The 14,031-nt window shown below is 42.2% G+C and overlaps 1 protein-coding gene across 1 annotated transcript; it reads right to left on the bottom strand.

Annotated features, from left to right (window-relative positions):
• On the bottom strand, positions 1-1,413 carry ptf1a (pancreas associated transcription factor 1a). Its single transcript, XM_085254714.1, has 2 exons — positions 721-1,413; positions 1-495 (listed from the first exon to the last, which is right to left on the bottom strand). Exons 1-2 carry the CDS (start codon positions 1,337-1,339, stop codon positions 293-295), a joined length of 822 nt encoding a protein of 273 aa, XP_085110840.1. The 5' UTR covers positions 1,340-1,413; the 3' UTR covers positions 1-292.
• Positions 1,414-14,031: the final 12,618 nt, after the last annotated feature.

Below are 14,031 nucleotides of genomic sequence, written 5' to 3'. Positions count from 1 at the left end.
GAGAGCATATAAATAGAAATCATTGTGGACCGATATAAAAATACATTTTGTCTTACAGTACATTTAAATTAAAACATATATTATCACCTGTGAAACAAAATAAATACATGATTGCCAGCTGCTTGAATTACAAAAATAAAATTATCAACATGATAAAACTATGTACAGCACTGAGGCCAGTATGTAAAACTGTAAAATCAGCTCACATGCTGCTCCTTTTCACATTAACAGACAATAGCGTGATACACTTTACAGTCGTCACATTTCCATGGCGCAAGGCTTGTGCTGCTGTTCAGGCCACCAGGTTGAAGGGAGGCTCGTTTTCGATGTCTGTGAGGCCCGGTTTACTGTGCAGTTTTCGGGGGTCCTCCGGTGTCCAGACTTTTGCTGTACGGATGATGTTCTGCTCCCGGAGCTGCTTTTCATCCGACCAAGACAGCGAGTGACCGGCCAGCGGAGGCAGGCCGTAGTCGGGGTCGCTTGGCGAGGGGGACCCTGGAGGGGGAAAAGCAAAAATTAATAAAATTTTCACAATTGTTTATTTTAATTTCCGCACCACTTTTTTGGCTTTGTTTTATTTTGCTTTTTTCGCACCATGACACCATAAATCTGACTCTGACGATTGTCTGATTCAAATTAGATGCGCCCACGAGTCTCTTATTACGCATAAAGGCAGGCTTGGTTCCATTACGACCACTGTAAAAACAAAGGCGCACTCACTTGTTCCTCTGTGGCAGATGATTACTTTCTTGGGCTGCGCGTGCATGTCGCTGCTGGAGTTTCTAATAGGAAGGTCAGACTGCACGAGCTCAGCCAGGAAGTTGATGTAGCCGATGGCCAGCCGCAGAGTGTCCACTTTAGAGAGTCTCTTCTCGTAGGGCAGAGTGGGGATGTGGGAGCGTAGGCCCTCGAACGCGTCATTGATGGACTGCATCCTCCGCCGCTCCCTGACGTTGGCCGCCTGCCTCAGCTGCTGCATCTCCATCTCAGACCTCATCCGCCTCCTGCGCTTCAGCAACGGCCCGCCGTGATGGCCCATCCGAGGAGACAGCTCCGGCGTGCTGTCTGCGCAGCCGTAGGAGAAGACGGAGGACGAAGAGGAGAAGGACAGGTTGCCGATGTCGTAGTCTCCATCGTGAGGCGGTGCTCTGCCGCTGCCGTCTTTGCTGTAATAGTCTTGAAAATTACCCGAGAGGAAGTCCACTTCGTCATCCAGAAAGTCATCCGTCTCCAAGTGTCCATCTCGAGAGGACTGGTCGGTGAAAAACTCGTCATCGTCGAAATAAGGAGGGGAGGAGAAAGAGTCGAGTCCAGAGAAAGGGTCCAGCACCCCATCCATGTTTGTTTTCTTCCTGCTGTTACTGCGGAAACAATCACACCCGTCTTTCCTTTGACACTGTGCTCGCGCTCTGCACTAGCTGAACTTTTAGCTGAAGAACAGGCACGCGAGGGTTCTTTATAGCGACATCCATAGTCGCGTGCCGTTTGCCAGGCGGGCCAACCAATCACAGCTCGGTCCGTGAGGCGCACCTCGAGATAGTCCCCCAAACCACGCCCCTTGTCCCCGCTGTCCGAGCTTGCTCTGACGTCTTAACTGAGCTCCACCAGCTGGACCGTGCTCAACAGCCCCACGCTGTCACCTGTGCACGACAAAGAACGTTTATACAGTGCAACGAAATCTTTTTTTTGGCACATGTTCCATGAACACTCCATTTGCTACAACATGTTTCATAAAATGCGCAAATTGACATCTTAAACCCGTCACAATTAAGCAGTTACAGAGAGAGGTGTCTCCATTCCTTAATTTGTTTGTTCGTTGTCTAATTAAAGAATCACAATTAGCAAAAATAAAAAATAAAATAAATAAAAACAAGTATTAGAAGATGATGAGCAACAGTCTGTACAATCCAACATTCATGAGCTCCGTGACTGGTTACTGTGCAACAGGCGCGCGCTGTGGTAACGCCACGAATGACAAAAAGATATCTAAATTATTATTATTATTATTATTATTATTATTATTATTATTATTATTATTATTATTATTATCCATCAATCAGTTTTTTTCCACTAACCTTATCAGGGTCGTGGGGAGGGTGGGGGGTAACCCCTGTACAGGTGGCCAGTCTATTGCAAGGCTAACACAGAGAAACAAACAACCTATTGTTGTTGTTGTTGTTGTTGTTGTTACAGTCACAATTTCCTTTTCTTAACAGTCAGTTTCAATTGAATGAATTTCACTTAAATTTCAATTAAAACAGACAGGCAGGCAGCGTATCACAGGCAGCACGCGACAGCGATGATAATCATAATAATATCTTTTTTCCGTCACGCTCCATTTATGGCCCCAGCTGAAAGTCACTTTTAGTCTTCCTTTTTGGACGGAGCTGCAGGGAGACGGTCACACACGCTTGGCTTGTACTTGGTGAGCTTTTTCACAAATGGAACTCTGGCAGGTTTCAGTCGCTTTTCTATTCCCGCTCTAACAATGAGGGGAAACCGTGCGCGCGCGAGTGCGGCTGTGTCATTTATCCAACAGTAAGTGGGCAGCGCTGCCGCAGTAAATAAGTGCACCAGCAGAGCGGTCGATGCGCCACTTGTGCCAGCCAGTGCGGGTTTGACTGGGAGGACTGGTTGACAAATAAAAGCACAGTGGTGGGCCCCGGAGCGCGCGCCTCATTGACACACGCGACAAATGAGCGCACCCCGGTGTACCGAAGAAGACTGCCCGCCGGTCTGTAAATGCGCGTCTATTCACGCCATTCACTGCAAACACTGACTTTGTTCTGCGGACAGAAGGGACCTTCTGCAGGCAGGCTACGTGCGCGCGCACTGCGTGTGTGGACATCGGCGGAGAGATGGAAAGCCGCGGCCGTGGGAAGAAGGCCACTTGCGTCCTCATCGCCTTCAATGCAACACGTCGCGTTGTAAATGAGACTGTGTTGCTGTCTGCGTGATGAAGCTGTGGGCCCGACACTTCCGCACGCGCATCCTCTAAAGTCGTCTGCAGGACGCGCGCGCTCGCTTCTGGACTGAACGTGGGCCTGCTGAGCCGAAAGCCGCACAGCTCCTTTACGCGAAGTCTGTTTGTGAAAATGTGTGAACAAACGAAGACCTGCAACCAGGCATTCCGGCTGTTCTCTAAGCACAACTTTCATCTTTCTTCATTTAGCTGGATCCTGTGTGGAAATCCACGTGACGAGCGTGGATTGACTGCAGTTAGATATGAAATCGAAACGAAATTTCTACTTTGTGCTTTAAGGCTGTTGACGTTGGCGAGTTTCGGCTTCTGGAATTTGCTTGTGTCTCGCTAGCAAAGAAAAAACAGTCCTCCCTCTCGGACACCCCACGATTACCACTTTGTCAGTAAGACAACAGTGCCTGTGTGTTTGCACTGACATACTACAAAAGCGTGTGTGTGCGTGTGTGTTTGTGTGTGTGTGTGTGTGTCACCCCTCCCATTGCTGAAAACCAAATGATGAACCGTGCAGGTTTTTAACGCGCCGTGACCGCGCGCTCCACGCAACGTCATTGATAAACGCAGAGTGGCTCTGAACGGGCCGACCTGCGCGAGCGCAGCAAGTGTTCAAGTTCCCATGCGGTCCCTCGGTCTGCAGCATGCAGCAGACTGGACGGTGCATTAAAAACCGGCCACACCGATCACGATGTGCATGCGAGGAGTAGTGGGTGTACAAAAAAAAAAAAAAAAAAAAAAAAAAACGCGCACCTGCTCGTGACGTAAACCTAACAGAATCTAAAATAGAAACCAAATTAAATATATGACTCGCCTGCTTTTCTAGCGTTTACATCTGATTATTATGAGTCAAACTTCTTTATTATTATTAAACGTCCTTTAAGTCAGCTTAAATAAAAACAGCATTAAAAACGGATTTCTAGCCTTAAAAATATGAAAAATGAATAAACGGTTAACTCTCTATTTATTCATCATTATTATTGTTATATTTGGGGGGGGGGGGGGGTATTGTTGTTTTCTAATTTTATTTTCTAACACTTTTAAGTTTCCAAGACAGACACAATTTAGGACATGACAGGAAATCATTCGTTATTAAGAGGAATCACTTTCAGCTGGATCCATTCATACATCACATGATTTCATCCATTCTGTGAGTATCAGCTGTCAGGAAATAATTTCAATCATTGTTACATTAAAAAAATGACAATCTTAAAATAATTTTGTTTTAAGTAATAAAAAAATTGTAATTATAATTTTAATAATTTTTCAAGTTAAATTATATCAGGCCTAATCAAACTCATCCTCTGAGTCTCTTGTCAGACGGTACATGTGTTGCCCTAGTCTTGGTGCCGCAGTGCCAATGAGCAGCGTTCTGAAGGTGAAAAAGAAATCCAGAAAGTGAGCTGTGGCAGATGAATGTGTGGAGCTAATCCTGCCGCACAATGATTCAGTGCTTAATCCTTGTAATCTCTTCCTACAGGGGATTATCCATCTGGATGACTAAAGCAAATTAATGGGATTTACTGAGCAGTAATTTAACAACTTGATCAGTATCTTCAACCATCAGTGACCTTTGCTTTAGTACCCACTTGAAGGCAACTGCTTTCATCTCTCCCTGGCTTACTCGATTTGGAAATCTATTTTGTTTGGAGTTATTACCTCATCAAAATCATTTGTTTCAAATATAAAACTCAATTAGCTTTCAGAGTATATTAATCTCAATGTGACATTTAGATGTTTTTGAAACATCATTCATGGGACATGGGCGATGTCCTCTGCAACATGTTAGAGGATTTTAGTATTTTTAAAGCGGTTAAGCATTTATACAAGCTGATACTGACAGTAAGTTGTTTGGCTAAATATCTGTTTAACAGAAGATTAAAGTTTGAGTAAAATATTAACCCATGACTTGGCATTTGATCAAGAAATGCAGAGACCACAATGTGTGTGTTCTAATAAACAGAAAGTTTAAGTGAACATTGTCAGTGCACCACTTTTCAAATACAACTATACACCAATTTATAACATTTGTTTTGTATTATTGAAGGTTTTTCTACTGCAAGAATTTGGACTTCTAACCTTTCAAAGCAATGAGAAATGGACTGCTCCTTATAAACACATCCCATCCACACAAGCACCTGTAATATACATCTAAGTGCTTTTTTATTTATTACTGAATGTGAGATCATCAAACAAATTTTAGCCTTCGTCAAAGATAAGCCAAGTATGCACTTTATAAATGATTTTGTTTTTTAAGAGGTAAAAAATAGTTATCCAAACATCTAATTGTGTGTGGAAAAAGTCATTGCCATAAAGACAAAAGTGTGACGAATATGTGAAAAGAAAGAAAAAATATTGTAAGGAAGAGGGCAAATACTTTTTCAGCACTGAGCACTGTGTGGCGTGGATCTAGAAGAACCTTTGCTTCATTCGTCTTTGAAAAATAAATTCAATTTCAGTTGAGATGTACTTATTTGTTCATGCAGTCCTTCTCACACAGGTGAAATCAGCAAGAAACCTGTAGCTATTACAAAGTATGAGAAGTAATTGAATCCAGAGAGTAACTTACTGAAATGATAGGACAGTCAGTCAAAGGTGGGATAGGCTATACACCCCCCCCCCCCCCCCCCCCAACCCTGACAAGAAGAAGTGAGGATGGCTGGAATAGAAAAGTCAGATTTCTTCGTGCTCAATGAGATACTGTATTAATTGGCATTTATGGTAAAATCAGTTTTAAGTCATTTGACCAAACATCTTTCAGAGAGGACAGTGAAAAAGAAAAGCTATGTGAAGCAGCAGCATTCTTACACATCTGCAAACCAAACACATGTTACAGTCTATGATGCATCCTTATTACCGCCATTCTGTCTCTCTTTCCATCCCACAGGCTCAAGCATACATATATGTGCACAGTGATAAAAGCAGGTCACAGGGTATCAGCATGTGAGCTGCTGCATAAGCACCAAGGAGGCCTGAGAGTCTCGCCACATGTAATCAGAATGGAAGTAGTGCATGGACAGACAACTCTAAAATAATAATAACCTAACATTGCCATGTGAGCAGCACTTGGCAAGAGTGGGAAGGAAAATCTCCTTTTTAACAGGAAGAAACCTCCAATACAACCATTCCCAGGGAGAGACAGCCATCTGCTGCAACTGGTTGGGGGTGAGGGGAATAAGCAGACAAAGAGACAAAGGAGAGGAGGGAGGACAAACGATAGGAGAAATTGAATGACATTAGTGGGGTATAAACACATGGGAAAGTATTTTTCCAGGCTAAATGGGGACCTGATGAGGTATTGCAGAGCCGTTTCATCTCCAGTTTATGAGCTTTAAGGCATATGTATATGAGTTACACCAAGAAGTCAAGCATCTCTGGTTTGATGTTTTCTATTTGGATGTCACAGTATTAACAAGACTTCAATGCGTCTGAAGTCACAGATAAAGTGCCAGTGAAAGTTTGCAAACCCTAGAAAGTCATTTTTCCCAGCTCCAGCCATTACACCACTGCCTTTATCTTGGCAGGATCTGCTCACAACTGACCTTTATCCATGATCTATCAGAGGAAAGAGACTGAACATAGAACTAATTTCTTGCCTCTTACATAATTCAAGACTGGGGGGAAGTGGACCTCATGCTCTAAAACAGACCTAAAGAAGAGGATATCATCAAGGTACCCAAACATTCAAAAAAATTCATAAAGTACTTCTCCATCAAGGCCCTTGCAGGCATCACCAGGCTGTACAGATGGCTCGTGGGTAATAGAGCCCCAGGCAGAAAGTCAATGCCACAGTCATAAAAACTGTATGGCTGAAGAGAGAGGGCTAAATCCTTGAATACTTCAGCAAGGTCAGGGACAGAGGTTAGATTAGGCAGCTCAGCAGGGGAGGACTGAGTTATAGCCAATTCTTTTGGCCACAAACTCCAGCCAGATATCCTGCCCTTCAACAAGTCTATGTTGGGATTGTGTGTATTCAACCAAAGGAACCGAAGGACCAGGGGAGTGTTGGGTGCATCGAACAAAAACAGACTATTTTTCCTGGACGCCTGGTGCCATTCAAGGTGGAAACTTGCAGGGATTCTGAGAGGGGGATAAGAGAAATGCTGAGCTCTTTAACCAATGATCGATCATGTTTTGTTCTGAGTCAATAGGTTCTTGACAAGAGTGAGTGTGAGCGCTTACAATGAGTTTAGCTGAACACATAAGTTGTGCTAGGAAGATATTACTTATCTTGCCTACCAATATTCCTCCAGTTACTGGCGGGCAAAAGATCACGCCTGCCAGGTACAGGAGTAAACAAAGTGTCCTTACCACAGGATAGACACTCATCAGAGACCATCCACCTCCTCCTCGCAGTAGGTGAGCGGTGAGCCCGACCAAGCTGCATTGGTTGTTCTTCACAATCCTAAGGCTCATTTCTTCTGGGACTGGAAGAGGTGGACAGACAACGATAGCACTTAAAGAAGGAAGAGTAGGCAGATTACGATACTTTATGTGACTGATTTTAACATAAATTCTATTTCAGCTAGTTGCTGAAAAGTGGAGCTCTGGAGAGAAATGTGACAGTATAAGAGTCAGTTTGAAGCTCAGGTAGGACTGGCTGTACCAAAGGCAGCAATCTAAAGGTGACCTCCATATTTGGAACAATTTGTCTGAGTGGATACCAGTCAGTGTTTTGAATTACATCTCCAGCTTTGTTTGATTCAATCATAACTCAAATGTATCTTTATTGTTTGGGCTTTAATTTTTGGCTTTATGTTTGACTTTATCCTTTTAATGGTCAAACCTAATAAAAGTTATTATGATTATGATTGGGATTATTATTATGTGAGTATTATTAGATCCCTTTTCTTAAACCTAACCAAGTTGCTTTTTAACTGTGATTAACGGTGCCATTTCCACTGCTGCAAATACCTTCCTAGAACACTACATACCTCCTTTACGGTCACTTAGATTAAACAACTTATCATGATTCAAAGTAAAATTTACTTTGGAACTTAATTGAGTAGCATCAAACAAATCTGGGGTGGCCCTGTTTGTTTTGCTTGACCAAATGACTAAACATGACATTGCTTTTGTAATGAAAGTTCAAGTCTGTGTTTAAGTATACACTGTCTCGCTTCCAGACAATATCAAGTGCATGGCAACTTTATTATAATCCAAAAAAGTCCTTCAGGGTGGGGTTGCGGGGGGTGGGGTGGGGTGGGGTATTCATCTACTGTAGCTCTAATTGATTTGGGCATTAATCTGATGTTAGAGGCAGACTAATATGTCAGGAGACTGGAGAGAGAGTACAAGTCTGCCTGGAGGCTGTTGATGACGACAAGAAGGATTGGAGAAGATTAAAAAAGATTTCTGAGTGTTATTCAGAAACAACTGGGCTGAATGGTTTGTGTGTTTGTCTGTCAAAGCAGCCTTCCAGGCTCAGTCCTACTTCTAAATGCACACGTGAAGACATTAAAGATATATTAATGACATTATTTATTTATTTATTTATTGAGAAAATTGCAGGTTTCCAGGGTAATTTCCCTGTAACGCCACATGTTTAAAAATTGTACCATTAAATGCACACATTGCATTTAATGTAAATAGCATACAGAAGGCAAAAGCACACCTTAATCATTTTTCTTTAAATCAATGCTTTAAATGCAGAGAAATGCAAACGATGCATATCTGATTAACTTGATATAACTAATTGTTACAATACATGGATGTCATATTCTTTAATATCTAAACAAATAGATACATTTCGATATCTGCAACATTTAGTGCAGCCTGCACTTTGTACAAATACAGAGCTCAACATATGCGTTTGTATTCTATCATTTCTGTAACCCATGTACTCCCAATGGACACGAGGTGTAGTGTTTGCTGTGTTGTGCTAATCCCTCTGGAGGACAGTCAGGGTAACGCTGCAGCAGAGCGGAGTTATTTAACACTCAGTGGTCTACTGCCATCATGTGGTTACTGGGGAAAACGCAATTCCAGTATGCAGGCTGATGGCTGCATTTTCTCTCCCTTGTCTCACCAAATATGTACTGATGCCCAACAGTGTGACAGTGTGTGGCAATAACATCTCCTATGTTCATGTAAATCTGCAACCAGAAAGTTAGATTATTTTGAAACATGCATAAATGCAGGAAGTAGTTTAAAATTAAAAAATGATCAGGATTATTAACCTGCTACAAATGGTATGACGTTTTGTTTCCAATTGAAACCTGCAGCCAGTGTTCATTTGTTAGAAATATGGCTCTGCTTAGAATCTCAGGGCACCTGGGTGTACATGCCACACGGAGGACTGACCAGCACTGTGACAGTGGTACAGCGAGGCGCATAGCAACAGGAACTAAGTCAAGTCAGATTATTTTTTGGAACATAGAACTTTCTCAATTTAGACATTAATATCAAAACACAAACAGGAAAATCAAAAATGAGCATGCCAGGAGAAAATGGACAGATGAAGCTGAATATGCATCACAGATGAATATTAATCCAACACATGACATCTCTGGTTTCAAATTACTCCTGAACAATAAAGGGTTGAACAACCAAAACTGGTTCACAGGTATCCTTAACGTTCTTATATATATCAGGCATTAGGACATGTTGCCTAGCAACGTCCTACTAACACCTAAAATGAGCTCTTTGTACTTTGCACTTACAATACCTTATAGTTTGTTTTATCATTTTCACTGATGGTGTACAGACCCTGCTTCCAGGTCCAAGCTCTTACTGCATTCATTAATGTGTTGTAATGCGTGATCTGTGGTACCAGCACCCCAATACACACTCAAAAAAAGGAAATTGGGTGGTTGTTACATTTACAAAAGTCTAACTTGTTATTTGAACAAAACACTTTCATGTTTCTATGGTGAACATAATGAACTCATGTGGGATCTGCATGAAATTCAACAACTTCATTTGTTCTTGTTAAGATGACATGATACAATCTAGTAACAGTGGTTACAGTGGCCTGGACAAAACTGACAAGATCACATGAGATTTCAAACCACAGGAAAATCATTGGAGTTCTAAGAGGCAGACAACCACACACACACCGCGTGTCTGCTACTGCTATTAATTGTGGTTTAACATGTCAAGGACAACACGTAAAGAAAATTCTGCATCAAGGCTTACCATATGGAAAAGAAATAGTAAAAACTTATATGTGATCATGAAAGTGGCCACTTTCTCATTACTTTCATACATTGTTTTAGTAAGTATCCAAAACATACAAGTTTCATTATATAATTTTTCAAGGGATCTTATATCTGTTTTCACTCTTGTATGCTTTTCATACAAGTTTCACACAAGACAGATACAAACTTTATTCCATATGGGTTGAAATCATAGCTTTCCTAATTTTGTTCAGGTGGGCTCGACAACTCGGTGGCGCGGCGGTTTGCACTGTTACCTCACACTCAGAAGAGTCTGGGTTCAAATCCACAATGCAGCTAGTTTATAGTAGGTTCTCTCTGGGTATTGTGGTTTCCTTCCACAGTTAAAAGTCATACAGTTGTTAGAGTTAGGTTCATCTGTGATTCAAAACTGCCCATAAGTGTGAATGCAAGTTAAATGGTTGTTTGTCTCTCTGTGATAGACCTGCAACCTGTCCAGGGTGTACCCTGTCTCTTATCACATCTGGCACAGGCCTCCCAACCCCGATAAAGATAAGAAGATGGATGGAGCAGAAGTTTTTGTAAATCCATTAACCTTTTATGCTGACCAGACTCTAGACTTTGTTGAACGTTATGCAATATGAAGATAACATATAATGTTTAAGTGACCAAGTAGTATTGGGGTAAAAGTTACTGAATAGTGTTGGAATAAAATGAAAAGAAATTGTGAAGGACTAAAATATTCCAAGAGCTCAAATTACTTCATTAGTCATGTTTTATCAACAAAAATGCACAGGTTTATTAAATCGTTTAAGTTGCTGCAAAAGCAAAACATCTGTGTGCAACTAATGTCCACTATTGAATTAAATCCAACATGTTTTTTTAGTGCAGGAAATTGGGAATGGCTCCCTGGTTAAAAAATCTATTGAACCTACTCTGAGCTAATGTTGACTTTGTTCTGATCTTTGTGACGCAAAGGATTGAGCACAACCTAATCTGAAGATGCACTTATCCCTGTGTCCCTTGCTGACAATAATAGTCCAACAGGAAAGCAGCATCCCTTGGAAATCCAGTCCCCCAGGAAAACAATGGAAAGCCAAATCCTCTTGAATCTATAAGGTAACACGGCAAAAACCAGGAGAAAAAACAAAATTACAAAGAAAATATTTGCAAATTCACAGTTTGGGCAGTGGTTGATCTTCTCAACTGCTCATCTCACAGAAGACATCCCCCCCCCCCCGCTTCCGAGATAACATCTGGCCTCATAACTCCTGTGATATCAAATCAATGTTGTTTACATTTAGTCACCTGATGTCCAGCCACACCTTACCATCCTCTCTCTATCTACTCAACTTTTCCACAAACATGATTTAAAATGAAGGTTAAACTTCACTACTTCACTTCATTACATTTTCTTCTTTTTTATGTTGTACTTTGTTATGACCTAATCATTCAACCACATATGAAGGTACTTCACTTTGTGCATCATTCAGTTTATGCATTGTCACCTTTAGATTTATCAGTAGGTCAAGTGTCACATGAACAAAGGCCAGACTCTCAGTGAGACAATCGTTAATATATTTTCTTATTCCTTATGTTGATTAAACTCCACCTGATTATATTTAAGAAATTAAGCACGACCAACTATCAGCAAAATCACATGTTGATTATAATTCTGTGTCTAACAAGTACAAAACACAGTTTCTCTCATTCAGAATCATGTACAATGATGGGTTGGTGATACATTTCTTATCTTTCCACCTCTCTTGGCAAATGCTTTGGATCTTGTTTCATTTATTACAACAAAGCCTTAAAAGTAAACAGTGGTCATTGTCAGCCTCTCTGGCTTTTTATTGACACATCTGTAGTGCATCTTTAAGTTCAGTTTTTCAGACCTTACAATATAACTACAGGTCATTGGCTCAGGGTTCACCAGACACCAAATACATGAATGGTTCAGGAAAAACTCACTATCGGGCTAGCAACGACTTCAGTGGGTAGATGAAGCTGAGGATCAGGAATTTTTCATACAAGCCATGCAGTAGCATATTAATGACTAACCTAGCGGCTTCTCTTCATTGGCTCCCTGTTAAATCCAGAATCCTATTTTCCACCCCCATCAAAATCACTTGAATCAGCAGAGTTCAAACATCATAACAAAGAGTGTCGATGAGGTGATGAAAACTCAGCTCCCAGTTTCAGTTCAGGAGACAGACATCCGTTAGGCTGAAAATGTTCCTTTTTGACAGAGTGTATAGTTGGGGCTGGATTGGATGACCTTGAATTGTCCCTTAGTTATGCTGCAAAAGGTGTAGACTGCTGATGATGCATTCAGTGTCTCTTCTTCACTCACCCTTTTTATTCATTATCAAAATCTAAGTCAGCTTTATTGTCAAAGACCATATGTGCAGTCATACACAGGAACTGGAAACCGCAATGCTCCCATGGCCCTCAGTGTACACTAAGACAATATAAAGATAAACAGATAAAAATAAAATAAATCAGGAGATCAGGAGAGATCTTCTGAGATGTGCACACACAGGGAGTTGGTGCGGCTTGCCCTCTCCACAGCAGCACCATTGATGGTTAGTGGAGCATACATGGTGTGAGCTCTCCTGAAGTCTATGATGATCTCCTTAGTCTTCTCCACATACAGGTTGTTGTTGCTGCACCACTCCGCCTGACTTCGCTCCTGTAGTAGGTCTCATCGTTGTTGCTGATGTGACCTACCACAGTTGTGTTGTCTGCAAATTAGATGAAGAGGTTGGAGCTGTGTGATGGTGTGCAGTCGTGGGTTAGCAGGGTGAAGAGAGGTGACCTCAACACACATCCTTGGGGAGCCCCTGTATTCAGTGCTCTTGTGCTGGAGGTGTTGCTGCTGACCCGTACTGCCTGCTGTCTTCCTGTCAGGAAAACCAGCAGCCAGCGAGGTGCTGATCCCCAGCAGATCCAGTTTATGTCTGAGTTGCTGGGGAATGATCATGTTGAATGCTGAGCTGAAGTCTATGAACAGCATTCTAAGGTATGAGCCTCTAGTGTCCAGATGAGGCTGAGTGAAGGGCAGTTGAAATGTCATCATTGGTCGAGCGGTTTGACCGGTATGCAAACTGAAGTGGATCCAGGTTGGGGGCAAGAGATGTTTTGATTTGATGCATGGCTAACCGTTCAAAGCCCTTCATAATGATGGGGGTGAGTGTGACCGGACGTTAGTCAAGAAAGCAGGGGGGAGATGACTTCTTCGGTACAGGAATGATGGTGGAGGCTCTGAGGCATGTGGGGACAACAGTCTGGCTCAGTGATGTATTAAAGATGTCCGTGAAGACATCTGTGAGTTCTGCAGCACAGTCCCTTGGTGCTCATCCAGGGATGTTATCAGGACCTGGGGCTTTGTATGTATTGATCTTGGCAAGGGATCTCCACACACTGTCTGGGGATAGTGTCACCACCCGGTCATTATGGGGAGTCTTCAAAGCGAGTGAAGAATTTGTTTAGCTCATCCGGTAAAGAGGTGGAACTGACAGCGGTCTGCAGTGTGCGCTTGTAGTCTGTGATGGTTCGTATTCCTTGCCACAGCCTCTGAGTATCTCTGCTGTCACTAAAGCTTTGAGAAATCCTCCTGGAGTACTGACAAGAAAAAGACACTATACCACACTGCATACAGTCATTATTTATTATTAATCTCTGGATCTCTTCTACAGAATGTCTTTTTCCCGTCTTCACCTCACCCAGTTATGGCAGATGGCCCCGCCCCTACCTGAGCCTGGTTCTGCCGGAGGCATCTTCCTGTTAAAAGCGAGTTTTTCCTTCCTACCGTTGCCAATGTGCTTGCTCAAAAGGGGTCATGTGACTGGTGGTGCTTTGTCTATTGTGTGGGGTCTTTTCCTTAGAATATAAAGTGCCTTGAGGCAACTCTGTTGTTGTGATTTGGCGCTGTATGAA

Source organism: Mchenga conophoros, linkage group LG18, assembly GCF_057382185.1.
Source record: "Mchenga conophoros isolate Kocher_MC1m ecotype Shallow Benthic linkage group LG18, M_conophoros_male_GT1.1, whole genome shotgun sequence".
Taxonomy (NCBI): domain Eukaryota; kingdom Metazoa; phylum Chordata; class Actinopteri; order Cichliformes; family Cichlidae; genus Mchenga; species Mchenga conophoros.
Note: the sequence above shows the minus strand (reverse complement) of the source record. Positions and strands in the feature narration are given on the sequence as shown.

Coding starts and splice junctions, on each gene's coding strand:
- ptf1a (XM_085254714.1), bottom strand. CDS start 1,339: ATGGATGGGGTGCTGGACCCTTTCTCTGGACTCGACTCTTTCTCCTCC. Junction 496..720: donor CATCTGCCACAGAGGAACAA/GTGAGTGCGCCT, acceptor TTCCCCCTCCAG/GGTCCCCCTCGCCAAGCGAC.